Source organism: Macaca thibetana, chromosome 12, assembly GCF_024542745.1.
Source record: "Macaca thibetana thibetana isolate TM-01 chromosome 12, ASM2454274v1, whole genome shotgun sequence".
NCBI lineage: Eukaryota > Metazoa > Chordata > Mammalia > Primates > Cercopithecidae > Macaca > Macaca thibetana.
Genome location: NC_065589.1, coordinates 73,107,196 through 73,134,648, shown reverse-complemented (window position 1 = coordinate 73,134,648; position 27,453 = coordinate 73,107,196). Strand labels below are relative to the sequence as shown.

General features: G+C 39.8%; 2 protein-coding genes and 1 pseudogene across 10 annotated transcripts; 2 read left to right on the top strand and 1 right to left on the bottom strand.

Moving 5' to 3' along the window:
• The first annotated feature begins 1,965 nt into the window (after positions 1-1,965).
• SSB (small RNA binding exonuclease protection factor La) lies at positions 1,966-15,147 on the top strand. Of its 4 annotated transcripts, none has more exons than XM_050751448.1 (12): positions 1,967-2,106; positions 4,053-4,127; positions 8,985-9,088; positions 9,176-9,350; positions 10,288-10,395; positions 10,473-10,573; positions 11,297-11,368; positions 11,678-11,720; positions 13,379-13,519; positions 13,953-14,139; positions 14,279-14,410; positions 14,753-15,147. In XM_050751448.1, exons 2-12 carry the CDS (start codon positions 4,062-4,064, stop codon positions 14,839-14,841), a joined length of 1,218 nt encoding a protein of 405 aa, XP_050607405.1. In that variant the 5' UTR covers positions 1,967-2,106; positions 4,053-4,061; the 3' UTR covers positions 14,842-15,147. The 4 variants fall into 4 exon arrangements, with proteins under 4 accessions (XP_050607406.1, XP_050607405.1, XP_050607407.1 ...); XM_050751447.1 differs by lacking the exon at positions 1,967-2,106 and adding an exon at positions 2,274-2,469; XM_050751449.1 differs by lacking the exon at positions 8,985-9,088 and having other exon boundaries at positions 1,966-2,106.
• On the bottom strand, positions 14,842-27,453 carry METTL5 (methyltransferase 5, N6-adenosine). Of its 6 annotated transcripts, none has more exons than XM_050751463.1 (8): positions 27,384-27,453; positions 27,005-27,156; positions 24,476-24,590; positions 23,612-23,793; positions 22,385-22,467; positions 18,272-18,323; positions 15,542-15,609; positions 14,842-14,945 (listed from the first exon to the last, which is right to left on the bottom strand). In XM_050751463.1, the coding sequence occupies exons 2-8, from the start codon at positions 27,111-27,113 to the stop codon at positions 14,907-14,909; spliced, it is 648 nt and encodes a 215-aa protein (XP_050607420.1). In that variant the 5' UTR covers positions 27,114-27,156; positions 27,384-27,453; the 3' UTR covers positions 14,842-14,906. The 6 variants fall into 6 exon arrangements, with proteins under 6 accessions (XP_050607420.1, XP_050607423.1, XP_050607419.1 ...); XM_050751466.1 differs by having other exon boundaries at positions 15,542-15,591; XM_050751462.1 differs by having other exon boundaries at positions 27,298-27,436.
• On the top strand, positions 19,079-19,157 carry LOC126933330 (uncharacterized; annotated as a pseudogene).

Genomic DNA, 27,453 nt, shown 5'->3' with positions numbered 1-27,453 from the left:
ATTCTCACTGACTTGATCAAAACAAGAATGAAGATTTCAATTGTGTCTGGCATAAAATAGAGACTAAATATTCGTTGAGTGGATAAAAGATAATCTAATTAATTTGAATTTAAACTACCTGAGCACAACGCTGTTAAATATGTTTTTTCTCATTGACCTTAAGAAAAGAAAAAGAGCCCAGAGCAGTCTGAACTATGTGAGGTATGCAGAATTTATCAGGCACAGAGAGAGATGAGTTTGGGACTTCAGTCATGTCCCTACACCCCTGTATTAGTCAGGTCTCACACTGCAATAAAGACATACCCAAGACTGGTTAATTCATAAAGAAAAGAGGTTTAATTGACTCACAATTCCGCATGTCTGGTGAGACCTCAGGAAACTTACAATCATGGTGGAAGGGGAAGAGGCATGTCTTACACAGTGGCAGGTGAGAGGGAGCAAGGAAGAGCAAGGAAAACTGCCTTATAAAACCACCAGGAGAACAGCATGGGGGAAACCATCCCTGTTACGTGGGTCCGTGTGAAGAGACCACCAAACAGGCTTTGTGTGAGCAACACGGCTGTTTATTTCACCTGGGTGCAGGCGGGCTGAGTCCGCAAAGAGAGTCAGCGAAGGGAGATAAGGGTATGGCTGTTTTATCGGATTTGGGTAGGTAAAGGAAAATTACAGTCAAAGGGGGGTTGTTCTCTGGCGGGCAGGAGTGGGGGGGTCACAAGGTGCTCAGTGGGGGAGCTTTTTGAGCCAGGATGAGCCAGGAAAAGGAATTTCACAAGATAATATCATCGCTTAAGGCAAGGACCAACCATTTTCACTTCTTTTGTGGTGCAATGTCATCTGTTAAGCCGAGGCAGGGCATTTGCACTTCTTTTGTGATTCTTCAGTTACTTCAGGCCATCTGGGCCTATACGTGCAAGTCACAGGGGATGCGATGGCTTGGCTTGGGCTCAGAGGCCTGACAATTCCCATGATCCAATCACCTCCCACCATGTGTGTGGTTCCTCCCCTCCACACTTGGGGATTATGCGGATTACAATTTGAGATGAGATTTGTGTGGGGACAGAGAACTAAACTATATTAATCACCATGCTTGGGGGGCAATTGTTTAACGTCACTATGTTTCTTACTACCTGCTTCATCCATTTTCATGTTCTTGGAATTTGTGATACAAAGAACAATGTATAGCCAATCAATAGCTTATGTTATTGTAATGTAAATTATTGGTAAACAACTTAGGAATTGCCTCTTCTTTTTTCTTTAAAAATCTACTTGTAAAGGCTGCTAATCAGAGCATATATTCAGAGCAATTTGAATCCATGCTCTCACGTGGCAGTCCTCAAACTTGGCTCAAATAAACTGTCTACTTATACTAATTTTGCCTCAGTTTTTCCCTTTAGGTTGACAATATTGCATCAAGTTGAATACTTACAGCAATTGTATGAACTAGGTAGTATTTATTATTGGTCCTATTTATACCTGAGGAACACAGAAGTTGAACAACTTGCCCGAGATCACAGTTTCACAGCAGGAGGAGGACCATTATTTGAAGCAGGCAGTCTGATTCCAGACACCCAGTTTTTACACGCTGTACTGTACTGTCTTCAAAACTGAGATTACATGGATCTTTGATTTTTTTTTTAAATTTCACTTGTCCTTTTTTTTTTTGAGAACTACTACACGATATGTGTGTGTATTCACACACATCTTTGGAAAAGATCTGAAGAGAAACCCAAAACACTTCATATGAATGGAGGGCCAAAGGAAGGGCTGGGGTACAGACGCCGTCCAGAAATACTTAAAAATAAATGTTTATACTAACACAAACTAGTAGCCATTCCCCTATACCCTGCGGTACTTTTTAACCCAATCTGTTTGCGATTGAGGGCGGGGACTCCAGGGTCCCTGGGAGGCCCCGGCAGTCGCGCATGCTCAGAGCACAGGGACCGCTCCAGCTTGTCCTTGGCCCCGCCCACCCAGGCCGCAAGGGCTGCTGGGACGGTCCCCATCTTCTTGGAGCGCTTTAGGCCGGCCGGCGGAGCTGGGAAGTGGAGTCGTTGGTGTTCCTGTGTGTGAGCCTGTGGCGCGGCTCTGTGGGCCGGAACCTTAAAGGTGAGCAATTCTTGGTGGCTAATGAGAAGCTACAATAAGGGCCCGCTTTGCTGGTGCGCGACTGCGCGTTTCCGTTCCTTACTGCTTCTCGCGGCGTCCGTCCTTCCCTCGCCTTCCTCACGTTCAGGCCGAGCGCCGCGTGGGCCTCAGCCGGAGGCGGCGGAGCGGAGGGGGCGCGGGCGGCGGCGAGGCCGCCCCCGCGAGGAATGCGGGATCCTGGGGTTCCCCGCATGTGGCTGGTGCCCAGGCAGTTCCGCGGTTGCTGAGAGACGGGACTGTGGCTGCCCCCATCCCCACTGCGTCTTTTCGGTTTTTTTTACCTCCACCGCGTTCTGGTCTCACCGAAGGCTTCTGGCCATCTCTGTAAGTTTCTGCGGAGGTGGTTACGGGTAAACGTCGGAGGATTCTGTGGAGCCTATGGGACTGACTGGAGGCCAAAGAACTTTGGGCCGCAGATGTACCCCAGTGTCACTCTTGGTCTGTTAGGGCCTTCATCGCTCACATCAGGTTTCGGTGTGAAACGGGAAAACGTGGGTAATATTTCACTTACAGTCGTGCATTCTGGAAAATTATCTGATGAAGCGCATTTCCAAAATTAGGCCAAATAGATTTTGCAAGTTCTAAATAGTTATTTTATTTCATCGTTTGCTTTGTAGGGGCCTCTAGATCACTGTGGTAACTTAGGAGTGTAAATTGTGATAGACAAGACAATGCATGAAATTGAATAATTTCTCTAAGGGGATGTGGATCACGCAGTACCCCGTTGCAAGTGCTTCCTATGTGTATCCAGGGTAGCGAATGCAATTGCAGTGTGTCAGGCGATGTTTCCAAGAAGTGTACCTACATCAGTTCATAACTAGAGTCAACTAATGGCAATATTCTTGATAATTTGTTCACATAACTTTTGTACAATTGGGATGACTGGGTGACTTAGTAGAGTCCTAGAGGCAAGTACTTTGTAATTAGAAGACTTGGTTTGTAATTTCTAGCAAACCAATAGCACAGCCTCCTTTTTTTCCTGCAATGCTAATGTCAGGAATACGAAACAGGAAACTGGCTATCCAATGTATTAGTAAATTAGTAGGCATACTCCCCAGTTTAATGTTTTGCTAGTGTGACCACATTCTCCCATTTTTGTTTTCGTGTGTTCCTTAGCATAGAGTATCTAAGGAACTGTAACGTTTTTCACCTTAAAAGTTATAATACAAGGTTTGGGTAAGTCAGTTGTGACTGCATTTTAAAAGAAATAAGGCCGGGCGCGGTGGCTCACGCCTGTAAACCCAGCACTTTGGGAAGCCGAGGCGGGTGGATCGCCTGAGGTCAGGAATTCAAGACCAACCTGACCAACATGGTGAAACCCCGTCTCTACTAAAAATACAAAAATTAGTCAGGCGAGGTGGCGGGTGCCTGTAATTCTAGCTACTCAGGAGGCTAAGACGAAAAAATCACTTGAACCTGGGAGGCGGAGATTGCAGTGAGTCGAGATCGCGCCATTGCACTCCAGCCTGGGCAACAAGAGCGAGACTCCGTCTCCAAAAAAGAAAAAAGAAAGTGAACCAAACCAAACAAGTGTACAGCGAGCCATGGTGACATACTGACAGATATCTGTTTAAAGCTGGAAATGGTTAGTAAGTGATTGGAGTTTTTTTCCCTAAATCTTTCTTGACCAGCCAAGTGAGATAAACAGTTTCTTGTTATAGAAGATGGGGTAGTGATTTACTGAAAGAGAGAGAGGTTTTTTATAGTTTTTAGATTTTTTCATCACTTATTCCAAAGTGTTGCTTCGTTGAGATATTTGAGAATTGAGTAAATAAACAACCTGTGAAAACAGAAATTCTTGATTTTTTAAGAAAACAATGGGATAGTAATACTTTGTAAACATTCTCTTTCTAGTCTTGAGTTTTATATAAAAAAATAACTTTATGCTAATTTGGGAAATTTTACAGATAGCCACAATGGCTGAAAATGGTGATAATGAAAAGATGGCTGCCCTGGAGGCCAAAATCTGTCATCAAATTGAGGTATGATTCCTGTGCTATAAACTGCAAAAACAAGTTCCTTGAAAGAAAATGTAGGACCGCAACACAAATACAGAAAGAACATTTCATTTCAGTATATGGACATATTCAACATTTGGTTTGCCTTTGATTCTTAGATGAACATATAATAGCATACAGTTTTATACTGGTGGAGCCAGGTTGTGAAACTTAAGATGTTACAAACATTTCAAAAGGTAACACTATAAACTAGAGTTACTTAATCTTTTTAAAATTTTAGTTTCATAGTCTCATATAAAATTTTAGCTTCTTAGTCCCATGTAAAATGAGGATAATAGTAGTTCCCTCCTCATAAGGTAGTTTGGAGGATTAGTGAATATAATGTTAAGTACTTAGAAGAATGCCTGACACATAAGTAACATAAAAGTCCTTGGTAAAGTACCTTCCCTGTTAAATAACACTATATTTTTGATGATCTTCGTAGTTTTTTTCTGCCCAGTCAGTTCTCAGCTATTGTAACTTTAATATAGTATTTTTTTTTTTGAGCTGGAGTCTCACTCTGTTGGCCAGGCTGGAGTGCAGTGGCACTATCCTGACTCACTACAACAGTCTCGGCTCACTGTAGCCTCTGCCTCCTGGGTTCAAATGATTATCCTGCCTCAGCTGCCAAATAGCTGGGACTACAGGAACACGCCACCACACCAGGCTAATTTTTGTATTTTTAGTAGAGACGGAGTTTCACCATGTTGGCCAGGTTGGTTTCGAACTCCAGACCTCAGGTGATCTGCCCACCTCAGCCTCCCAAAGTGCTGGGATTACAAGTGTGACCCACTGTGCCTGGCCAGTAATTTTAATATAGTATCTGTTTTCAAACTCCTCTTAGCATATTTTCAAATTTAGGTATTATGTTTATGTTAACGTAATAACCTCAAGTGATCCTCAGTACCTTTGCAGTACGGAGGCAGGAGGATGGCTTGAGTCCAGGAGTTAGAGACCAGCCTGGGCAACATGATGAGGCCCCATCTCTACAAAAAATTTTTAAAAATTAGCTGAGTGTGTTAGCGGTTTGCCTGTAGTCCCAGCTACTTGGGAAGCCGAGGTGGGAGGATTGATGGAGCCCAGAAGGTAGAGGCTGCAGTGGCTGTGATCATACCACTGCACTCAAGCCTGGATGACAGAGCGAGATACTGTTTTGGGGGGTCAGGGGGAAGAAACTTGAGAGTCTTTGTGAGCATACTCTGGCTGGGGAGGCTTCCTGATTTGCAAATCGTTCTTTGTTCAGTTAAAGTCAAAAAGAAAAAAACCTTTAAATCTTTACAATATCAATAATGGTTGCATAGGAAATTATCTTTAAACTTATGTTCTTGCTAAGGAATCCCTCAGATCATATTGTTTGGTGTAGGTTTTTTCTGCAATTCTCTGAACTGCTTTTTTTCTTTTTTTTTTTAAGCTGCACCTCTGCATTTAAAATGTCTTATGTTCCTTTTTTTTTATATTAATTTCCTTATGATTGTGGGGAGAAAAATTAGAAATTACTCATTCTGTGTTTAATACTTAGAACAATACTAAGATGTATATAGAAAAGGTTGTATCTCTCCTACAACCTGCTAACTCTCAAATCCTACTCTTCTAAGGTAATCAAGGTTAAAAGCTTTTGACACTTTGCTTCATGCTCATATTAATTTTTATTTTTTTAGTGGACCTTATATTTTACAACAGTTCTAGGTTTACAGCAAAATTGAGTGGAAGGTACAGAGATTTTCCATATATCCCCTGCCTCCACACAAGCATAGTGCCTTCACCTTTAAAAACATCCCCCACCACAGTGGTACATTTCTAACAATTTTATTTCCTTCCCTTTCCCCCGCTAAACATAGGATGCATTTTTGTGGAGAAAAGTTTTGTAATCAATAATTTTTTCATCCTCCTCTTTAAAACGAAGGATCCTTCTAATTTTTTTAGCTGTAATCATTCTTTGACAAATATTCTTGTATATAAATCTTAGTAAACATTTTTATTATTGATTTTTTTCAAGGTAAAATTCTTAGAAGGAGCCATACTGGCTCAAGGATTATGCACATTTAAAAAAACACTGGTAATTGTCAATTTACATCTTACCTGCATGGCTAGTTCTCTGTGTTCAAGTCAATACTAGGTAGTCTTGGTTTTTTTCCTAATCTAAGCCAGTTTGTTAGATGAAAAATGCTGTCTCATTGCTTTAAATTGTATTTCTTTGATTAATAATGAAATGAAGTTGGACTTTTTTTAGTTTACAGTAGTTTATTTATTTATTTTTTGAGATGGAGTCTTATTCTTATCTCCCAGGCTGGAGTGCAGAGTGCCGTGGTGTGATTTTAGCTCACCGCAACCTCCACCTTCCAGGTTCACGCAATTCCTCAGCCTCCCAAGTATCTGGGATTATAGGTGCACACCACCATGTCCGGCTAATTTTTGTATTTTTAGTGGAGACGGGGTTTCACCATGTTGGTCATGCTGGTTTTGAACTTCTGACCTCAAGTGATCCGCCTGCTTTGGCCTCCCAAAGTGCTGGGATTATAGGCATGAGCCTACTGCGCTTGGCCTATTTTTTATAATTTTTAAAAAAATCGTTAGCTGGGCATGGTGGCATGTGCCTGTTGTCCTAGTTACTTGGAAGGCTGAGGCGGAAGATCAATTGAGCCCAGGAGTTTCAGGCTGCAGTGAGCTATGGTTGCACCACTGCACTCCAGTCTGGGCAACAAAGCAAGACCCGACCTCCGAAAAATAAAGTGTCTTTTTTTTTTTTTTTAATTTTTTTTATTTAAGACAGAGAGACAGTATTGCTTTCCGCTCAGACTGGAGTATAGTGGCAGTGATCTTGGCTCACTGCAACCTCCACCTCCTGAGTTCAAACTAGTCTTGTGCCTCAGCCACTTGAGTAGTTGGGATTACAGGTGTGCACCACCATGTGCAGCTATTTTTTGTATTTTTAGTAGAGTCAGGGTTTCACCACATTGGCCAGTCTGGTCTCAAACTTCTGGCCTCAGAAATTGACCCGCCTCAGCCTCCCAAAGTGCTGGGATTATGGGCTTGGGCCACCATGCGAGGCCAATAAAATACCTTTTAACTATTTTCTATTAGGGTGTTCTCTTTTTACCCTTCTTCTTTGTAAGAATTCTTGACAAATTTGTCTTTTACTTTTTTTGTTACTTCTGGCATTCCAAATAGTCATACTTGGGTTTTTCCTTTGCGTGTATATTGAGAGTACCTCTATGGTTAAATTTGATAAATGTTTAATTTTTTTTTTTTTTGAGGCAACGTCTTACTCTGTTTCCAAGGCTGGAGTACAGTGGCACAGTTATGCCTCATTGCAGCTTCAACCCGCCAGGCTTAAGCAATCCTCCCACTTCAGCTTCCTGCGCTGGGACTAGAGACACGTACCACCCATGCCTGGCCTTTTTTTTTTTTTTTAATTTTTTTATTTTTTGGGTAGAGATGGGGTCTTGCCATGTTGCCCAGACTGGTCTTGAACTCCTAGACTCAAGCGATGCACCCACCTCAGCCTCCTAAAGTGCTGGGATTAGGCATGAACCAGCACTCCTGCCCCCCGCAACCCCCCGCCAACTTTTTTTTTTTTTTGAGATGGAGTCTCACTCTTTTGTCAGGCTGGAGTACAGTGGCATGATCTTGGCTCACTGCAACCTCCTCCTCCTGGGTTCAAGCGATTTTCCTGCCCCAGCCTCCTGAGTAGCTGAGACTACAGGTGTGCGCCACTACGCCCAGCTAATTTTTGTATTTTTAGTAGAGATGTGGTTTCACCATCTTGGCCAGGGTGGTCTCTATCTTGACCTCCCAAAGTGCAGGGATCACAGGTGTGCACCACCATGCCTGGCCCCGTCCCTTATTTTTTAATTTAAAAAAATTAGAAGGCCAGGTGTGGTGACTCATGCCTGCAGTCCCAGCACTGTGGGAGGCCGAGGTAGACAGGTCACTTGAGATCAGGAGTTCAAGGCCAACATGGTGAAACCCTGGGTCTCTACTAAAAATAACAAAAATTCGCTGGGCGTGGTGGCATATGCCTGTAATCCCAGCTACTTAGGAGGCTGAGGCAGGAGAATCACTTGAACCTGGGAAGTGGAGGTTGCAGTGAGCCGAGTTCATGCCACTGCACTCCAGCCTGAGCGAGAGAGTGAGACTCTCTGTCAAAAAATAAAAATAAAAAAAAATAAAAATAAAAATTGAGTGATTAATCAATTTATTCCAGTTCTTTTTATTTAACCATCTATTTTTTACACACTGATTTGCAAGAGGCTTTTCGTATAATCTTTAAATATATTTTTCTTTAAGGTTTTCTAGTCTATTGACATATCTGTTACTTACACTATTTTAATAATTGACATTTTAGTTTTATCTTTTTGCTAATTTGTATTGTAAACATTTTATTATCATATATTTGGGGAAAATGTTTATTGCCTTTTGTAACTTATGTATTTTTTTTTTTTTTTTTTTTTTTTTTTTGAGATGGAGTCTCGCTCTGTCGCCCAGGCTGGAGTGCAGTGGCCGGATCTCAGCTCACTGCAAGCTCCGCCTCCCGGGTTCACGCCATTCTCCTGCCTCAGCCTCCCCAGTAGCTGGGACTACAGGCGCCCGCCACCTTGCCCGGCTAGTTTTTTGTATTTTTTAGTAGAGACGGGGTTTCACCGTGTCAGCCAGGATGGTCTCGATCTCCTGACCTCGTGATCCGCCCGTCTCGGCCTCCCAAAGTGCTGGGATTACAGGCTTGAGCCACCGCGCCCGGCCTGACATGTATTTTTAAATAACAGAACTTGGTACTGTAGAGTAATGTCAGGATTAGAGTTCATATTATACAGTGTTCTGAAATACATTGTAATTATCTCACAGTATTATTTTGGCGACTTCAATTTGCCACGGGACAAGTTTCTAAAGGAACAGATAAAACTGGATGAAGGCTGGGTACCTTTGGAGATAATGATAAAATTCAACAGGTAACAAGCTTTTAAAAATAATCTTTAGGTTTTCTGTTTACAGTGAGTGCTACTGCTGAGTCTTACATTTTTATATGTACTCTTCAGGTTGAACCGTCTAACAACAGACTTTAATGTAATTGTGGAAGCATTGAGCAAATCCAAGGCAGAACTCATGGAAATCAGTGAAGATAAAACTAAAATCAGAAGGTCTCCAAGCAAACCCCTACCTGAAGTGACTGATGAGTATAAAAATGATGTAAAAAACAGATCTGTTTATATTGTAAGTGGGCCTGTGATGCACTTAAACATCTTACATTTATTTAGAAAGTAAAGTACGGAAGAATAAGGGCTCAGGAATCACAGCCTCACTAATTACTTTATGTCCTTTTGTAATATTCTTAACCTAAGTTTCTTTTTGTTTTGTTTTTGAGACAGAATCTCATCCTGTTGCTCATGTTGGAATGCAGTGGTTTGATCATGGTCCACTGCAGTCTTGACCACCTGGTCAAGTGATCCTCCCACCTCAGCCTCCTGAGTAGCTGGGACTACAGGCGCATGCTACCACATGTGGCTAAACATTTTTTGTAGAGACAGGGGTCTCCCTGTGTTGCCCAGGCTGGTGTCAATCTCCTGGGTGCAAGTAATTCAATCACCTTGACCTCCCAAAGTGCTGGGATTACAGGTGTGAGCCACCATGCCTGGTCCTAAGTTTTATCTTCATAAACGTGGATATTTTCTACCTTGTAGAACTGTTGTGAGAATTAAATGAAAAAAAAAATACACCATTGGATCAAATCTTTGACATATTCTAAGCACCAACTGCATGTTAGCTGTTCTTATCAGCAGCTAAACTTGATTGCAATTTTCTTTAGCATATTTTTAAATAGTTTTTTTATTATGGAAAATTTCAGATGTATATAAATAGATTCAATAATGTACCATCACCAGCTTTACTAGTTATTAACAGAACATGCAAATCATCTTGTTTTATTTTTGCCTCAACTGAATTATTTTGAAGCAAATACCAGATGAATCACTTTTATTGCACTGGAGAGTAGTGGCTCCTAAACAAGGCTGTTAAGTGATTAACAAAGATAAATAGAGATAGATAGGTATATCCCGTGTTCATTTCAAGATAAAATGAATCAAATTCTCTCCAATTGTTTATCTGAGAAGTCATTATTTGTTATTTGTACATTACTTCCCACTCTTCACAGAAAGGCTTCCCAACTGATGCAACTCTTGATGACATAAAAGAATGGTTAGAAGATAAAGGTCAAGTACTAAATATTCAGATGAGAAGAACATTGCATAAAGCATTTAAGGTATGATAATACAGACTTTTTCTAGTTTTAGAATATATGGGAAATAACTTAAAAAATATTTTCCTTCCTTTTTATAGGGATCAATTTTTGTTGTGTTTGATAGCATTGAATCTGCTAAGAAGTTTGTAGAGACCCCTGACCAGAAGTACAAAGAAACAGACCTGCTAATACTTTTCAAGTAAGTCTTTTTGCTGATGTTTCTCCTGGCCTTTTAGTTATATGGAATTGACACACTAGGGTAAGGAACATGGAAGTAGCATCCCCTGAAAGGCCAATATTTTTAGTATTTTAGTGCATTACGGTCTTCTAAATGGTATATACTAAACATGATTGACTTAGAGATGCACTGTGATGGATCACAGTCATAGTGTCAGTCATAGTATCAGTGTTAATTCCTCAAAAATTACTTAACATGGTTTTCATAATTGCTGTTATTCTTGGATCTTGGGGATTTTAGAATTTTCTCCTTTTGTGGAATTAACACTATAGAAAACTGCAATATTATTTGCATGACTTCTGATACTTTTTTCCCCCTATACATGAATGATAAATGAAAATCAACATGAAGTTGCTAATGGATAGGGGGTTTCTTTTTGGGGTCATGAAAATGTTCTGAAATTAGTAGTCATGGTTGTACAACTGAATATACTAAAAAAACATTCAAGGTACACTTTAAAAGAGTGAATTTTGTGGCACATGGAATTTTTCCTTAGTAAAGCTGTTATATAAAACAACATGAGAGAGTAACTTCCTTGGCATATTTTGGATTTTTAGTTGATGATTATGTTGATAGTAAATGTATGCAACATTTATTGCTGTGCCATGGCTTAAGTTATTCAAAATAATCTGCGATCTTAACTTTGTTCTCGTGAACTTAGCCTCTGTACTGTGTGTTCTTTAGGGATGATTACTTTGCCAAAAAAAATGAAGAAAGAAAACAAAACAAAGTGGAAGCTAAATTAAGAGCTAAACAGTAAGTATGTTGAACTAATCATGACATACTTTGAATTCCTTAATGCTCTGACAGAAATATAGTTGGTGAGCTCTGAAATAGTGGCAGTAGACCTTTCTCTTTGCTAGTGAAACATTGCGATCTTAAGCTGCCTTGACAATTTCGGGGCCAAATTGCATTGCAGTCTAGCATTGGATGATCAAAAAAACCTAAGGACTTCTGGCTTTGGTTAAGTAAGTTTAGTGATCATGATTGGTTAACTTTATTAGGACTTAATTTTCTTATATAGTAAATGGAAGTATGTTATAATTATGATATTTTTATTTGTAGAGAGCAAGAAGCAAAACAAAAGTTAGAAGAAGATGCTGAAATGGTAAGTATATATTACTGCTATCTAGTATATCTGTAATTCATAGTTAAATGAATAGCTTTTAAGTCTGAGGACTTTTTCAAGAAAATATGTAAGCAAAGCTATCTATAGTTGTCATTGCACAGGTATTATATTGAGGGAAAAGAGAACACTAAGGATAGGAAATATGTTCTAAAATACGAAAAGGCCGGGTGCAGTGGCCCACGCCTGTATTCCCAGCACTTTAGGAGGCCAAGGTGGGTGGATCACCTGAGGTTGGGAGTTCGAGACCAGCCTGGCCAATATGGTGAAATCCCGCCTCTACTAAAAATACAAAAATTAGCCAGGCGTGGTGGTGTATGCCTGTAATGCCAGCTACTCGGGAGGCTGAGGCAGGAGAATCACTTGAACCCAGGAAGTGGAGGTTGCAGTGAACCAAGATCATGCCACTGCACTCCAGCCTGGGTGACAGAGTGAGACCCTGTCTAAAAATAAAGAATATAATAAAACACAGGAAAATATATTTTGAAATATTCAGAAAAAGTTCATTTATGCCTAGAACTTATGTTTATGAGAAAATGTCCTCCTATAACTTCTAAAGATTCTAATCATAGATTAATACTTTTTTTTTTTTTTTTTGAGACAGAGTCTCGCTCTGTTGCCCAGGCTGGAGTGCAGTGGCCAGATCTCAGCTCACTGCAAGCTCCGCCTCCCGGGTTCACGCCATTCTCCTGCCTCGGCCTCCCAAGTAGCTGGGACTACAGGCACCCGCCACCTCGCCCAGCTAATTTTTTGTATTTTTTAGTAGAGACGGGGTTTCACCGTGTTAGCCAGGATGGTCTCGATCTCCTGACCTCGTGATCCGCCCGTCTTGGCCTCCCAAAGTGCTGGGATTACAGGCTTGAGCCACCGCGCCCAGCTATTTTTGACTTAATAAGATAGTGATGTGTATTTCCATTTAGAAAGTTACAGGTAAAATTTTTTATTTGGGGAAAATAATAATGACTCTTTAAAAAAAAATTTTTTTTTTCTTTTTTTGAGACGTCTTGCTTTGTCGCCCAGGCTGGAGTGTAGTGGCGCGATCTGGGCTCACTGCAAGCTCCGTCTCCTGGGTTCACCCCATTCTCCTGCCTCAGACTCCTGAGTAGCTGCGACTACAGGCACCCGCCACTATGCCCAGCTAATTTTTTGTATATTTTTTTTTTAGTAGAGACGGGGTTTCACCATGTTAGCCAGGATGGTCTCCATCTCCTGACCTTGTGATCCGCCTACCTTGGCCTCCCAAAGTGCTAGGATTACAGGCATGAGCCACTGCAACTGGCCTAAAAATTTTTTAAAGTATGATAAATACTGCCTAGAATTATTTTCCAAGATAGTTTAATAACCAGATTTTATGTAGTTTATAACTAAATGCCAGTTGTATAAGAGATCAAATAATATTGAAAGCCATTTTGGGATAAAGGATGACAAAGGAAAACACCAACACTATGAAACTGCTTTATTTATTAATTATTATTATTTTTTTGAGATGGAGTTTCGCTCTTGTTGCCTAGGCAAGAGAAACTACTTTAAAATAGCATTTTGGTTTCTAGGCTCTTTCTTGTATAGCTATAATGTGGTGTGAGTCATTTATGGTCTGTTGCTTTTAAGAAACTTTTTGATCGCTTTGTATATTTTTATAGAAATCTCTAGAAGAAAAGATTGGATGCTTGCTGAAATTTTCAGGTGATTTAGATGATCAGACCTGTAGAGAAGATTTACACATACTTTTCTCAAATCATGGTGAAATAAAATGGATAGACTTCGTCAGAGGAGCAAAAGAGGTTTGGAAACATTCCTATGCTTTTTAGCAGTCAGTTTGAAAATCTGTAGAAACTTAGACAAAATTAGTAGAAAGCAATTTTTAAAATTGTGTTTATTAAATTAGTTTCTACTTGATCATTTGTTGTTATTGTCACTAGATGTGATGTCTGATATTTTCTGAATTATACTAGTTTCTACTTGATCATTTACTTTGTTGTTATTGTCACTATATGTGATGTCTGATAGTTTCTGAATTATACTATGAGTAACTGTTCATATTGATTATTGCAGTTTTACTTCTGTAGCATTCCTTTTCTACTGTTCAGTAAAGTTCATTGAAACTGGTAAAGGCATGGAAGGTTTGCAGGGTAGAAAAAATTACTTTGAACAAAGAAATTAATTGTGGGACTAAAAAACTAAGGGTATGGCTTTTGTTTTCTGTCTCTGATATAGGGGATAATTCTATTTAAAGAAAAAGCCAAGGAAGCTTTGGGTAAAGCCAAAGATGCAAATAATGGTAACCTACAATTAAGGAACAAAGAAGTGACTTGGGAAGTACTAGAAGGAGAGGTGGAAAAAGAAGCACTGAAAAAAATAATAGAAGACCAACAAGAATCCCTAAACAAATGGAAGTCAAAAGGTCATTTATTCTGATTTTTCTTTAACAGTTTGGTTGTTGAACCCATTTACTTGAGCAAAAACTTTAATCAGTGTTCAAAAACATTGACAAGAGACTTAAAAAAAAATTCTTTACAGAGTGCTCAATTGTGTCTCTACAGGTCGTAGATTTAAAGGAAAAGGAAAGGGTAATAAAGCTGCCCAGCCTGGGTCTGGTAAAGGAAAAGTACAGTTTCAGGGCAAGAAAACGAAATTTGCTAGTGATGATGAACATGATGAAAATGGTGCAACTGGTAAGTTTTTTCCTAAGTCCTTTGGTAGTTTCATGAGAAAATTTGTACTTCCATAAATAAATGATTTGCCAGAGAATAGGGATTTGGCTTTTCAACTTCTGGATAAGTGCCATTCTTGGATTATTATGATTTACCTTGGTTATGCTGTTGTATAAGTCAGGGACAGGATATTTGGAAGATGAATCTAGAGGTCAGGTCTGTACTAAGAGAAAAGCCTTTTCTCATTGGTGCAAGGAAGTTGTTGCATCTTTTTCAACAGTATCATTATTAGTAATTGTACTCAGTATTAAAATAGAGCAGTACTTATGTTGAATTTAACAAAAATTAATTGTTACGTTATAGGACCTGTGAAAAGAGCAAGAGAAGAAACAGACAAAGAAGAACCTGCATCCAAACAACAGAAAACAGAAAATGGTGCTGGAGACCAGTAGTTTAGTAAACCAATTTTTTTATTCATTTTAAATAGGTTTTAAACTACTTTTGTTTGCGGGGGCTTTTAAAAGGAAAACCGAATTAGGTCCACTTCAATGTCCACCTGTGAGAAAGGAAAAATTTTTTGTTGTTGTTTAACTTGTCTTTTTGTTATGCAAATGAGATTTCTTTGAATGTATAGTTCTGTTTGTTATTTCAGATGATTCAAATATCAAAAGGAAGATTCTTCCATTAAATTGCCTTTGTAATATGAGAATGTATTAGTACAAACTAATAAAATATATGCTATATGAAAAGAGCAAAAACAGTTTTTTTTTTTTTCTTTTTGTACCCAGAGCATTTAATAAAGAACTAGAATATTAGCTGTTGACCATGGGCCCTTCCCACAGGCCATTTACGGTGTCTCCTAGGCTGTCTTTCTATATTTACACAGGAAAGTTGATAACACTAGAAATAATTACTTGTCATAAAGCTTTTCTTTTTTTTTTCTTTTTCTTTTTTGAGACTGACTCTCACTCTGTTGCACAGGCTGAAGTGTAGTGGGGCAATCTCAGCTCACTGCAACCTCCGCCTCCTGAGTTCAAGCGATTCTCTTGCCTCAGCCTCCCGAGTAGCTGGGATTACAGGCATGAGCCACCACGTCCGGCCCAGAAAACTTTTCAATACCGAATGTAGACCAGCCAAAATCAAGAGACTTACTGATTTCTTTTTATGAAACTTGTATGATGCTGGCAGGTCATATCGAAGCTCTGTAAAACAAAAGCCACCTAAGGATAAAATTATATTTCCAAGCATTTACCACCCTTGACTAAACAACAACAACAAAAAACTAAGACAAGTATTAAGTGCTGGTAAACTGAACATTTTAGAACCTTTAACTTATCCAAGTAGTGACTTGCTATATTCCCAGCATTGGCCATGGCAGCTTGGCATTTCTGTTATTATGGCCATTTATACTGAAATTTGAGGTTACAAGTGAAGAGTTTAGAAGGATAAAAAGTGGACCAAAAAGTAAATCCTATGAAAAGGATGGCACCTTTCTATTTTTAATTTCCTAATGGTCTGTAGCTAACTTAATCTCATAATAACCATGCTTATTTCAAAATTTTCTTACCCAGAGTTTAATAATTGTAGTAAGTACCCATTTTCCTCCTAAGTTCTAAAACGAAAACTAGTTTTTCATATTTCTTCCTTCTAAAGAATAATGTAGATTCTCCAAACTCTTTACTACTGATCTATTTTAGAGGGATGGCAGTAGTCTATTCCTGTATGTCACAGCTTTCAAGTTTTAATGTGCAATCAAATCACCTGGGGATCTTGTTGAAATGCAGATTCTAATTCAGTAGGTCTGGGTGGAGCCTGAAATTTTTTTTTTTTTTTTTTGAGATGGAGTCTCGCTCTATCGCCCAGGCTGGAGTGCAGTGGCGCAATCTGGGCTCACTGCAAGCTCCACCTCCCAGGTTCATGCCATTCTCCTGCCTCAGCCTCTAGAGTAGCTGGGACTACAGGTGCTCACCACCATGCCTGGCTAATTTTTTTGTATTTTTTAATAGAGACAGAATTTCACTGTGTTAGCCAGGATGGTCTTGATCTCCTGACCTTGTGATCTGCCCGCCTCAGCCTCCCAAAGTGCTGGGATTACAGACGTGAGCCACCACGCCCGGCCTGAAATTCTTTATTTCTAACAAGGAAATCCCAGGGATTTTAATGCTGATGGTCTGAGGACAACATTTGGAGGAGCAAGGCTCTGGCTCGGTATACTACTGGGACTGTTCTAAGGTGTTCCATACTGCATATAATACCTAAAACTGGCCGGGTGTGGTGGTTCACGCCTCTAATCCCAGCACTTTGGGAGGCCAAGGCGGGCAGATGAGCTGAGGTGAAGAGTTCAAGAGCAGCCTGGCCAACATGGTGAAACCTCGTTTCTACCAAAAATAATTAGAAAAAAGCTGGGTGTGGTGGTGCGCCTGTAGTCCCACCCACTTGTGAAGGCTGAGCCAGGAGAAGAATCCCTTGAACCCAGGAGGTGGAGGTTGCAGTGAGCCAAGATCGTGCTGCTGCACTCCAGCCTGGGCAACAGAGGGAGACTCCATCTCAAAAAACAAAAACAGAAAAAACACCCCTAAAATGCAACACTGAAAATAACAGCAAGATGAACAGATGTATATGTTACATTATTATTATGAACAGTAATATATCCAGCTGTATGTTTAACACTACAGTGGCAATTCATTGTCTATTGTGAAAAAACATGTTCCCTTATTGCACTCTTATTTTGGGCTTAGATTATAATTAGCTTCTAGTTATATGCTTTTCCTGTTTTGATGTTTGTGACTATTACCCAATTTAGTAATAAAAATGTATTAAACATGATTTACTCATAGTGTTGATATTTAGAAGAAAAAGATAAATGTTATTTGATTCCAGGGGCAATTAGAGAATGGAATTAGAGGCCAGGCTCGGTTGCTCACACCTGTAATCCCAGCACTTTGGGAGGCAGAGGCTGGAGGATCATCTGAGGTCAGGAGTTCAAGACCAGCCTGGCCAATGTGGTGAAACCCTGTCTCTACTAAAGATTAAAAAATTAGCCGGACATGGTAGTGCACGCCTGTAGTTCCAGCTATTCGGGAGACTGAAGCAAGAGCATCGCTTGAACCCGGCAGGTGGAGGTTGCCACTGCACTCCAACCTAGGTAACAGAGCAAGGCTCTGTCTCCCAAAAAAAAAAAAAAGAAATTAGAAAGATTATCTGGAAATAATCTGATAGCATTTTCCATGAATGAATTTCAAACCAAGATCTGACCAAATCCAAGCCCACGTTTTTGTTTGTTTGTTTTGTTTTTGTTTTTGTTTTTTGAGACTGAGTCTCCTCTGTCATCCAGGCTGAAGAACAGTGGCACAATCTCGGCTGACTGCAACCTCTGCCTCTGGGACTCAAGCGGTTCTCCCACCTCAGTCTCCCAAGTAGCTGAGACTGCAGGTGTGCGCTACCATGCCCGGCTAATTTTTTGTAGTTTTAGTAGAGATGGGGTTTCAGCATGTTGGCCAGGCTGGTCTCGAACTCTAAACCTCAGGTGATCTGCCCACCTCCGCCTCCCAAAGTGCTGGGATTACAGGCGTGAGCCACCATGCCTGGCCCCAAGCCCATGTTTTTAGCCATTGTGCTGCTATACAGTGTTCCGCCTGAGTCTGGAGTGACCAAATACCTGAGTGCTATTAGAAATTTTCAGTAAATTGCATAAATTAGGACAGTCTTAAGCTAAGTGATCACTCTGCTTTTACTCCATTTCCAATCTATTACCAATCATGCACATTTTGCCACACTTGCAAAGCATACTTTATAGTAGATCTTCTCAGCACCTGCATGAAAGTTTTGGTTGGGCGAATGCATGTTGGCCCTTTTGGATATTAGGATTGAGATTTGTCTTACCTGCTATAATATCTATCTTGATTTTCCATTCTGCAGCTTTCTTTTGAACATGCTGAACATAAACAATATGTTGTTATGAGCTGATTTTTAATGATTTTTTAAAATTGCTTTTTACTAATAATTGAGATTGAGTTTTTAAGCTTAAAATTTCATTAGAATCTAGACCCTTATAAAAATTTCAATTGAATGGATAGTAGTCTGAAAGTAAGAAATCAATTTCAATATATTTAACAATCTGAACCAAATCATACAATAAATCCAAGTGATAGAAAGCTACTCATGCACCATATAATGCCATTTGGGGTTATCTAGGGACTGCATATATTTCGGTAGTCCCATAAAATTATAAATGGAGCTGAAAAATTGCTATTGCCTAGTGATGTAGCTATCTTGACATCATAGCACAACACATTACCTTCTTGGTATTTATATATGTTTAGATTAAAAAAAATACCATTGTGTTACAGTTACCTGTAGTATTCAATACAGTAACAGGTTGACAGGTTTGTAGCCTAGGAACAATAGAGTAACCACAGAGCCTCAGTGGTCCACTCTATGTCTGCACAATGGTGAAATCACCTCAGGATGCATTTCTCAGAATACATTTGTCAGAACATATCCCTGTTGTTAAAGGATGCATGACTATTTCAGAAATCTATCAAAGATGTCTAATGTTCTCATATGGTTTCTGTAGCATTATTTCATTTATACAGCTAGGTATCCTAGAAACCATTTGGCAGAGATCTGTGTACATGGGCAATTCAGTTCATGCAGTAAAACTGAGTTTTATAAAATCTATGTTATGCCAAGACTATACTTTCAGGGATCATTTCTATAGTTCGTCACTAGAGAAGTTTCTCTGAAAGTGTAGAGCACCATATCGTGAAAATGGCCATACTGCCCAAGATAATTTATAGATTTAATGCTATCCCCATCAAGCTACCACTGACTTTCTTCACAGAATTGGAAAAAACTACTTTACCTTTCATATGGAACCAAAAGAGCCCACATAGCCAAGACAATCCTAAGCAAAAAGAACAAAGCTGGAGGCACCATGCTACCTGACTTCAAATGATACAAGGCTACAGTAACCAAAATAGCATGGTACTGGTACCAAAACATATATAGACCAATGGAACAGAACACAGGCCTCAGAAATGACACCACACATCTACAACCATCTGATCTTTGACAAACCTGACAAAAACAAGCAAAGGGAAAAGGATTCCCTATTTAATAAGTGGTGCTGGGAAAACTGGCTAGCCATATGTAGAAAGCTGAAATTGGATCCATTCCTTACACCTTATACAAACATTAACTCAAGATGGATTAAAGACTTAAATGTAAGACCCAAAACCATAAAAGCTCTAGAAGAAAATGTAGGCGATACCATTCAGGACATAGGCATGGGCAAAGATTTCATGAGTAAAACACCAAAAGCAATGGCAACAAAAGCCAAAACTGACAAATGGGATCTAATTAAACTAAAGAGCTTCTGCACAGCAAAAGAAAACTATCATCAGAGTAACCAGGCAACCTACAGAATGGGAGAAAATTTTTGCAATCTATCCATCTGACACAGGGCTAATATCCAGAATCTACAAAGAACTGAAACAAATTTACAAGAAAAAAAAAACCATCAAAAAGTGGGCAAAGGATATGAACAGACACTTCCCAAAAGAAGACATTTAGGCAGCCAAAAGACACATAAAAAAATGCTCATCATCACTGGTCATCAGAGAAATGCAAATCAAAACCACAATGAAATACCATCTCACACCAGTCAGAATGGCGATCATTAAAAAGTCAGGAAACAAACAGATGTTGGAGAGAATGTGGAGAAATAGGAACACTTTTACACTGTTGGTGGGAGTGTAAATTAGTTCAACCATTGTGGAAGACAGTGTGGCGATTCCTCAAGGATCTAGAACTAGAAATATCATTTGACCTAGCAATCCCATTACTGGGTATACATCCAAAGGGTTATAAATCATGCTACCATAAAGACACATGCACACGTGTTTACTGCGGCACTATTCACAATAACAAAGACTTGGAACCAACCCAAATGTCCATCAATAATAGACTGGATTAAGAAAGTGTGGCACATATACACCATGGAATACTATGCAGCCATAAAAAAGGATGAGTTCATGTCCTTTCCAGGGACATGGATGAAGCTGGAAACCATCATTCTCAGCAAACTATCACAAGGACAGAAAACCAAACACCACATGTTCTCACTCGTAAGTGGGAGTTGAACAATGAGAACACATGGACACAGGGAGGGGAACATCACACACCGGGGCCTGCTAGGGGGTGGGGGGCTGGGGGAGAGAGAGCATTAGGAGAAATAACTAATGTAAATGACGAGTTGATGGGTGCAGCAAACCAACATGGCACATGTATCCCTATGTAACCTGCATGTTATGCACATGTTCCCTAGAACTTAAAGTATAATTAAAAAAAAAATTCATGTTATGCCAAGCTGTGCAGAAAAGAGTTCACAGCAGGCCTGGCTGCTTATCCTTAGAAAGGCCTGCTTACAAGTTTGGCCCTTGGCTGGAGATTAGGAACTTAGATTTTGGGAAGGTTCCCACTCCCTACTCCCTTAATAATAGTGTCTCACTGTGCCTAACACTGTTTATGCTGAACACCTGTTTTCCTACTAGGAGTCTAGAATTTGGGTATGTGTCAGAAAGGGAATTGCCTACATGATCAGTCCCTAATAAAAGCCCTGGGCACTGAGTCTCTAATGAGCTTCCCTGGTTGGCAATGTTTCACGTGTGTTATCAATAATTCATTCTGGGAAAATTAAGTGTGTCCTGTGTTATTCCACTGGCAGAAGACTCGGGAAGCTTGCTCCTGGTTTCCCCCATTCTCTGCCTAATGCACCTTTCTCTTTGCTGATTTTGCTCTATATCTTTTCACTGTAATACATCATAGCCATGAATAAGACTATATGCTGAGTCCTATGAGATTTCCTAGTGAATCATCAAACCTGAGGGTGTTCTTGGGGACACACGTTTGGATACCAATGTTTAACTGGTGTTTGCTTTCATATATAGTGAGGATTTATTTACTAGCTATGTTGTGTCCTGTTGCTTGCCTACATGTACCACTACTTGTTAGCAGTATAGTTCTTTTTAGCTGTTATATTTTATGCTTTTTAAAAGGTTATCAGATTACCATGTAACTAGAATGTATTATTTCCAACTGAGTTCTTATACACTGTATTTACATGAATTAACTATTTTTCCTACAAAATCACTTTAAAATCTTTGAATACATGTATGATTTAAATAACAGTAGCTAGCACATAGCAGTTACACATGTCAGACACTGATCTAAGTGCTTTGTAAATATTAACTCATGTAATCCTCACAATTCTTATGAATTATTGGGTACTCTTAGTCCCTTACACTTAGAATACAGGTGAGGATAGTACAGATGACAAAAAGCTCAATTACCTTGATGATGAAGCTCAATTACCTTGACCAAGATAATGCTGGGAGGCAGCAGAGCTTGGATCTGAACCCAGAAATTCTGGTCTGGCTTCAGAATCTCCGTTCCTAACCACCGTGTTATACTGACACTAAAAAAATGTACTGCCCTTCCCCCCAGTTTCCTGGAATACAACTTATACACCTCTCCGTGTGTTACATGCTGCAAAAGTAATAATAGAATAGCTGATTTCTGAACTCAGATCTGTTTAGCTCCAGGCTCAGTGTTCTGAAAACCTGGCCTTATTGCCTCCCTTAAGTACATCAGGCCACACGGGGACAATGGGGCAAAAGGGATCAACTAAGACTTACTCATAAACCAAAACATACCATAATCCTAGTTACAACACACTTCTCTACTCCTGAGTTATAGTATCTCTTCTGGCAACAGTTCCTGTCTGAAAAAATCTTTGAGGAAAGAAGTCTTATAGCTCAGAAAAAGGCCAATCAGATGCTAGCTGGTTAAGCAGAAAATTTAGTTCTAAGTTTCATATGTCAAAAAGGTCAGGAGAAATAGATATTGTGGTATCTAGTATTCACAGCAAATCCTAAAAACACTGTCATGAATTTAAAAATAAATGCCACAGAGTATCAGATGATTTGAACTTACTTCTCTAGTTGAGGATTTGTGTAAGGAATATACTGCTGTTCTTGCCATTTCCAAAGCAGTCTTTAGAAAAGCCATATCTGTCCCTGTGAAGAGTAGAAAAAAACCTCCTATTTACCTCTTATCAAAATAGAAGATTAAGTTAGTAGGATTTAGAAACATTTTCTTCCAAACTTCAAAATAGCCATCTTGAAATCTTTCAGCAATAAGGGTACAAATAAACTATCAAAATATTATTTTAAGGTTGGTAGGATAAAACCAGAATTTCACTGTCTTGGTTAAATAAGGATAAAGTAAAAAATTTAGTATTATATTCCAACATTAATGACTTTCAAAAAGGGGAGAAGGAAACGCGTAGAGTAGTATTCAGAATCCTCTTGGTGGGGGCAGGGTACTTTTTAAACTATGCATGTTTTTTCCTACCCTCACTGACTTCCTAACTTCCTTGCCCACAGTAGCCACAAAATTAACAGCCACAGTGAGTCACTGTTACTGGTGGGCACATGTAGAAACCCTTGGGTGTGTTAAGACATTAAAAAACAGGTTCTAAAAGTATAAAATTCTTTATATGTTTCATATTCATTCATAAAGGTTAGGCAAATTATTCCTGAAAGCAAATGGGAGATATACAATAAATGACATGACTATCTTTGTTTACTTAATACAAATCTGTAAAAACAAAAGTTGAAAAACTCAATTTCTTAGCCATGCACTAAACAAATTGAAATTTAAATTATAAGAATTACACAGGTAAGAGATTGGTTTACTTAATGAAGAGTAATAAAATCACTTAGCCTTGGTTTATTTAATGAAGAGTGATAAAATCACTTAGCCCAAACAGTCAGTGATAAAAAGGGTTTTTATTTTTGTTTTATTTTTTCTAGACAGGGTCTTGCTGTTACCAAGACTGAAGTGCAGTGGCACATTCATAGCTCATGGCAGCCTTCAATACCTGAGCTCAGGTGATCCTCCCACCTCAGTCTTCTGAGTAGCTAGGACCATAGGCACACCACCGCACTTGGCAAATTAAAATTTTTGTGTGTGTGTGTGTAGAGGCAGGGTCTAACTATGTTGCCCAGGATGGCTACCAACTCTTGGCCCCAAAAGATCCTCCTGTATCAGCCTCCCAAAGCACTGGTATTACATGCCTGAGCCACTGCGCCTGGCCTTAAAAATAGCTTTAAAATCTTTTCTATAAATATACCAATATACCCGATTCTTGTTACAAACCTTTATTATTTTTGGTCCCAAAGGGAGGATTCATAATCACTGTATCGAATGACTTGGACATTCTGTTAGATAATAAGCACACATCACATTGAACCATGTCAATATTTGTTAACTCAAACTCTTCCACATTCCTATTAAATATTTCCAATGCATCTTCATCTATGTCAAATCCAACACACAACCTATAAATACAAAACACACACAAAGAGTGGCGATTTATAGCTCCCAAGGAAAAACAAAACCAAAATTAGCTTTTTTCTTTTTAATCATGTATCTTTCTAACCCAATTAGCAAAGTAAGAGTGAGTGTTTTCTTCTTCTTCTTTTTTTTTTTTTTTTTCAGACAGGATCTTGCTGTGCTACCCAGGTGAGTGTAGTGATGCCATCTTGCACTGCAGCCTCGACCTCCCAGGCTCAAGCAATCCTCCCACCTCAGCCTCCCAAGTAGCTGGGACCACATCCAGCTAATTTTTGTATTTTTGTAGACATGGGGTTCCACCATGTTGCCCAGGCTGGTCTCAAACTCCTGGGCTCAAGTAATCTGCCCACTTTGGCCTCCCAAAGTGTTGAGATTACAGGCGTGAGCCACTGTGCCTGGTCAAGTGTTGCTTTTCAATAGCATAATTTCCAAACCTGGCAGGGGTTGGAAACTCAGGTTTGTATAAAAGGAACTGCTGCTTTTACCATTTTTATTTATATTTTGTAGTTTGTTTAGATCTTCTGCCGGTTCAAAATGTATTCAGTATCAGATTTTTGCTCCCTGTATCTCATTCTGTGGAGTCTCATAAATATAATTCAGTTAATCCCATTGATGCTCCTTATTAAAGCCACCCAATACCCAAATAGTATATATTGCATTACGTACCCTGCTCCTAACATTGCAGTTCCAATGCTAAGTACTCCACAACCACATCCTAGATCTGCAACGACTTTATTTTCAATGTCATCATACGTGTTATGGATTGTATAGAGCATACATGCTAAAAAATAAAAAAAAAATTAGAGAATAAGTAAGCAAGCTGATGACTAAAATCTTATTTGTGCATTACTCAGTCTTCCCCTAAATGCCATTCCAGATTATTTTTTTAAAAGATAAGGTGTAATAATTTGGTATGTAGTAAGAGGCACCATAAAGGAAGCTAATACCCACCAGTGGTTCTCAAAAAATAGTCTCTGCTAGCAATGCCAAGAATGACAAAACTGTGACCAGTCTCTGATGTAAAATGGAAAAAAAAGTCAAAACGTTTAGTTTTTCCTCAGATTGTTAAGAACATTGCCATACACTCATATTGGTTCTTTCTTTGATGCTGAAATATTTTTTTGAAAGAACATTAAGAGTAAATAGGTTTTAAAAAAATCCTTTCTTGTCAACATAAATTTAGCAACTCTGTATCCGTTTCCTAAATTGTTTTGAAATTTTACTTATCTGTGAAATCTATAAGACTAGAAACCACTATCAAACAAGCATTAGCATCACAAAGACACAAAACCTTTTTTTCTTTTCTTTTTTTTTTTTTTTTAAACACAGACAGGTTCTCACTATATTGCCACGCTGGTCTCGAACTCCAGGGCTTAAGCGATTTTTCCCACCCCAGCCTCCCAAAGTGTTGGGATTACAGACATGAGCCACTGCACCCAACCACAGAACTTTGCTGTAGCAAGTTTGTCACCAGAACACAAGCACCATAAGCTCTGCAATGTAGCCTTTAGACACATAAACTCATGGTCTACAGACATATATATATTCATAATCTACAAATGAGACCTGATAATAGAACTACTGGGTGTTAGATATACTGAAGGTTAAACATGAATACTACCACCACTGATATTTCCCTGAAGATATCTGAACCCAGCAAGGACTGCTGGCCATTGATACCCAAGGATCCAGAGGTTTTTTTGTTGTTGTTGTTTTCAGAGATGGGGTCTATCTCTATAACCCAGGCTGGGGTGCAGTGGTGGGATCAGAGCTCACTGCAGCCTGAAACTCCAGGGCTCAAGCAATTCTCCTGCCTTAGTAACAGCGGCTGGGACTATAGGCGCATACTACTACACCCAGCTAATTTATTTATTTATTTTTAAGAGCCGGGGTCTCACTGTGTTGCCCAGGCTGATCTTGAACTCCTGGCCTCAAGTCATCCTCTTGCCTTGGTTTCCCAAAGTGCTGGGATTATAGGGATGAGCCACCATACTTGGCCAGATTGTTATTATATTTTAAATTGGATTCCACTAAAAAAACCTAGTAAGTCATTATTTGAGAAAACTGGTCTTAACCTAGACACAGTAGTTTTGTGTGAATTTTTGGTTGGAATTATGACAGTATCTTGGAGTTAAGTGTAAATACACACGTGTCCTCCTTGACTTTTACTGGCAGCTTAGAAACAACTATTTTGGAACTGGAAAAAACTCCTCCTTGCAGGTACTCTCAGAAAATTAATTTTCCTAAGGGGCCAGGCTCAGTGGCTCATGCCTGTAATCTCAGCACTTCTTGAGGCCAAGGTGGGAGGATCACTTCAGCCCAGGAGTTTGAGACCATCTTGGGCAACATAGCAAGACCCTGTCTCTACAAAAAATAAAAAATATTAGCCAGCGTGATGGTGCATGCCTGTAGTCCCAGCTACTCAGGAGGCTTAGGTAGGAGGATTACTTGAGTCCTGGAGGTCAAGGCTGCAGTTGCCGTGATCATGCCACTGCACTTTAGCCTGGGTGACAGAGTAAGACCTCCATCTCAAAAAATAATAATAATAAATTTTTTTCCCCTAAGGCTTCCCAATGACTTCGGTAACATAAATATATGTTTTCCTGTATTCTCTCTTGTACTCCCAGTATCAGTGTCTGGCATGAAGCAACAACACTAATACTCAGAAAATCTGTTAAAATTAATATGCATGCTCATCTTTATACAGCACATACTCTGATTTTGTTAAACTATCCTTCCACTATCAACTCTGGTATTCATTTCTAGGGCAGAGTATAGCACAAGAATCCTTGCCTAGGCAATTAGTAGCAATAGGAAATTGATCCTTATTTAGTAAATGTTTACTGAGCTCCTAAATAGTACCAGCGACTCTTCTAGGCACTGGGAACTCAAGTATGAACGAGACTAACAAATTCCTTGTCCTCAAAGAGATTATAATGTGAGAAGAGAAAAAAACACATTAAAAATACTGTTTGGCAGTGTTAAGGGATATGCAGAAAACCAGACAGTAAAACGATAGTGAGTGTGTGTGTGGAGGGCGTGCTGTGAGCTGCAGTGTCAAGGAAGACCTAACTAGGTGATCTTTGGGCAAAATTTCTCTAGACATTATCTGTATCCAAATAACTGTTCTATTTTTATCACAGAGTAGACTGGACTAACGCCGAAAGCAGGGGCGTGGTGAACCAGCCGCCCTACCTGCAATGTGCGGCCTGGTAGGATACTGTTCTAGAAGTAGCTTGGGCTTTTCGAATCCATCCACTTGTTGCAGGCGACTCTCTAGTTCCTTAAGCCTTAATTTCTTCATTTTGTTTTAAAGTATGGACTCGTAGGTTTTGCAGGCACAGGATCTGCGGAGAAATCTATTGAACTGGGATTTTGTTTCCTCCCTACCCCCAACCTTCTCCCCTTTTTCAGCACCGCTGGCCGGACCCGAAGACGCGCCCTAAGGAGAGCCGGGACGCAGGGCACGGGACGAGCCTCTGACCCACCTCCCGGGTAACCCACACCACCCCAGGAGACGGCAGCGGCGCGTGGCTGGAGCAGCCCCAGGATCCCTCGCGCCACGACAACACACCTCTTGGGGCGACCCGCACCTCTGCCGGGGCCGGAAGCGCCAGCCCGCAAGCGCGCACGCGTTCGCCGCC

Excerpts from the sequence above, each read along its gene's own strand:
- SSB (XM_050751448.1), top strand. The coding sequence starts at position 4,062 with ATGGCTGAAAATGGTGATAATGAAAAGATGGCTGCCCTGGAGGCCAAA. Across the intron at positions 11,369-11,677 it reads GCTAAATTAAGAGCTAAACA|AGAGCAAGAAGCAAAACAAA; the intron begins GTAAGTATGTTG and ends TTTTATTTGTAG. Across the intron at positions 11,721-13,378 it reads TAGAAGAAGATGCTGAAATG|AAATCTCTAGAAGAAAAGAT; the intron begins GTAAGTATATAT and ends ATATTTTTATAG.
- METTL5 (XM_050751463.1), bottom strand. The coding sequence starts at position 27,113 with ATGAAGAAATTAAGGCTTAAGGAACTAGAGAGTCGCCTGCAACAAGTG. Across the intron at positions 18,324-22,384 it reads ACAAATCCTCAACTAGAGAA|CATGTTCAAAAGAAAGCTGC; the intron begins GTAAGTTCAAAT and ends GTTTATGTTCAG. Across the intron at positions 15,610-18,271 it reads CAAGATAGATATTATAGCAG|GTGGCTTTTGTTTTACAGAG; the intron begins GTAAGACAAATC and ends TTTTATCCTTAG.